Below are 2172 nucleotides of genomic sequence, written 5' to 3'. Positions count from 1 at the left end.
TATACACACACACACACACACACACACACACACACACACACACACACACACACACACACACACACACATACACACACACAAGCACATACACACACACAAGCACATATGTACACATACCTAACAAGTGCAAATCCATTGTCAATTTTCTCATCCAGCACGTGGTCCACAAGGTTGATGGCTGAGCCTGCAGCGGCCAGAGCTGCTTCATAGGTGGACTGGAAAGAAATAGCATGTGTCACGATGTGGTGAAATCAGGTGCTTGTCAATTTTTGAGCATATAGAGTTCAATATCATCTTTAAATTAAGCTTGTTCATTTGTCTTGCATTTGGCGAAACAAAATACCCATCTATATTGAATACAAGTTGAGATATTTGCGATAAAAGAAGGTGAGGGTCATCTGGTGTGAAAGGTAAAATGGGCAAGAAAACGGCTGTCAAAGTTTGGTGACTCCCAAAGCTTGAGTGTCATTGGAAACAGGAAATTTACATTTTTTCTGCAACAGAAATGTGTATTTAAAAGGACATAAGAGATGTTGAGCCAAAAAAAAGAAAATTCGATAAAAGTTACCCAAAGCCTTGAAAAATGCACCTTTTCTTTGACTTCACCACACTGCCTCACATATACATGTACAGTCTGAATTGTCTAAGATGGCCATCCATTGTCAAGGAGAAAAGTGGCCAATTTAGACTGTTGGCCGTCTTACACAATGTCATTACAATGTAAAAAAAAGCGCAAGGGGAAGTGGGAAGTGGTCATTTGTACTAGTGATTGCGATATACAGGTACAACTGTATCTTTATTTAGGCAAAATCTGATCAGAGGAGGAGGAGGACAAGGAGGACAAGGAAAATGAGGATGAAATAAGAAGAAAAGGATATAGCAGAAGAGGGAGGAAGAAAAGAAAATGGGAAGAAGAGTAAAAAAAAAAATACTGGAAACAGGGAAATAGCTTTACTTTAAACAGTATCACAATCACGCATAACATGATAACAAAATGTTTAAATGGAAACAGAAAAGAATGCAAAATATGTGTTTGCATTGATTCCAAGGGAAGGCTTGAGAGCTCGAAAAAACGTAAATTTGCAGCAAAACATAGGCCTGACCTGAGCTTGTTCCAACCCCACTAATGAGACTGAAATAGGAAAAATAGTACTGACATTGTTGGAATACCAGGAGTCGTGTTTTTCAGCCAGCTCTTTCAGCTCCTCCACACTCATCATGGCAGTTGATTGGGCAGTGGTCAGTAGGTCTTGAGAATGAACCTCCATGATCTGGTCCTCCATTGCGTAATGAAGCTGAAAAATTAGAGCAGGATTTTTTTTTAAACTAGATCGACATATCTGACCAAAAAAATTCCAAAACAGTAAGTGCATGTTACATACAAACATGTATTAAAATCAAAGACATCTCTATAATCTGACTTTTGACTGCAAAATAGAAAATTAGCCCAGCTTTGATCTCACTCATTTCAGTCTTTTCCATACTTTCTCTTCTTTCTTTTCTATGTACTTATTCCTTCGATAGCCACAGCTTAATCAAACTAAGCATGCTTATATCTTAGCATAATTTAAAAAGATTGGTACCCAATGTGTATATCAATTGTTCAGCATAAGACTCCATCATATGTGTCACGACGCAGTGACATCAGACACTTGTCAATTTTTGGGCGTGTGGAGTTATTGGTATAATCTGAAAGCTTGTTCACTTGCCTTGCTTTCGGTGAAAAAAGTACCCATCTATCTTGAACAGAAGTTGAGATATTTGCAATAGAAGAAGGTGGGGGTCGCTGATTTCAGAGGTAAATTTAGCGAAAAAAAAGTCCACCAAAGTTTGGTAACTTCAATAGCTTGAGAGTCCTTGAAAATTGAAAATTTACATATTTTGTGCTGTGAATCAACGTTTTTCAGCTCAATTCACAAGGGAATGTGTTTTTATATGAACAAAAAAGGTGTTCAGCCAAAAAACAAAAATCTGATAAAACTGGACGAAAAATGCCTGTTTCTTCAATTTCATTATTTTGACAAGCCCATGATTTCACCATGATGCCTCACATGTCACTTTTTAAAGCAGTATATAGTGGAGTTTTACACTGAATAGTCGATATGCACTTAATAACAGGTTTCTTTTCATCCCAAAACTTTGTGCACAAATGTTAAGTTCTAGAACTGCCCC

The 2172-nt window shown here is 37.6% G+C and overlaps 1 protein-coding gene across 1 annotated transcript in view; it reads right to left on the bottom strand.

Annotated features, from left to right (window-relative positions):
* LOC101847620 (histone deacetylase 6) overlaps positions 1-2172 on the bottom strand; it is a gene marked incomplete at its 3' end in the record, with an annotated part of 29844 nt that overhangs the window by 19733 nt on the left and 7939 nt on the right. The window contains 2 exon segments of the mRNA XM_035972959.1: positions 118-215; positions 1158-1295. Coding sequence (XP_035828852.1) covers positions 118-215; positions 1158-1295 — 236 coding nt within the window.

The sequence above is a fragment of the Aplysia californica genome, unplaced genomic scaffold (assembly GCF_000002075.1).
Source record: "Aplysia californica isolate F4 #8 unplaced genomic scaffold, AplCal3.0 scaffold00927, whole genome shotgun sequence".
Lineage (NCBI taxonomy): Eukaryota > Metazoa > Mollusca > Gastropoda > Aplysiida > Aplysiidae > Aplysia > Aplysia californica.
Note: the sequence above shows the minus strand (reverse complement) of the source record. Positions and strands in the feature narration are given on the sequence as shown.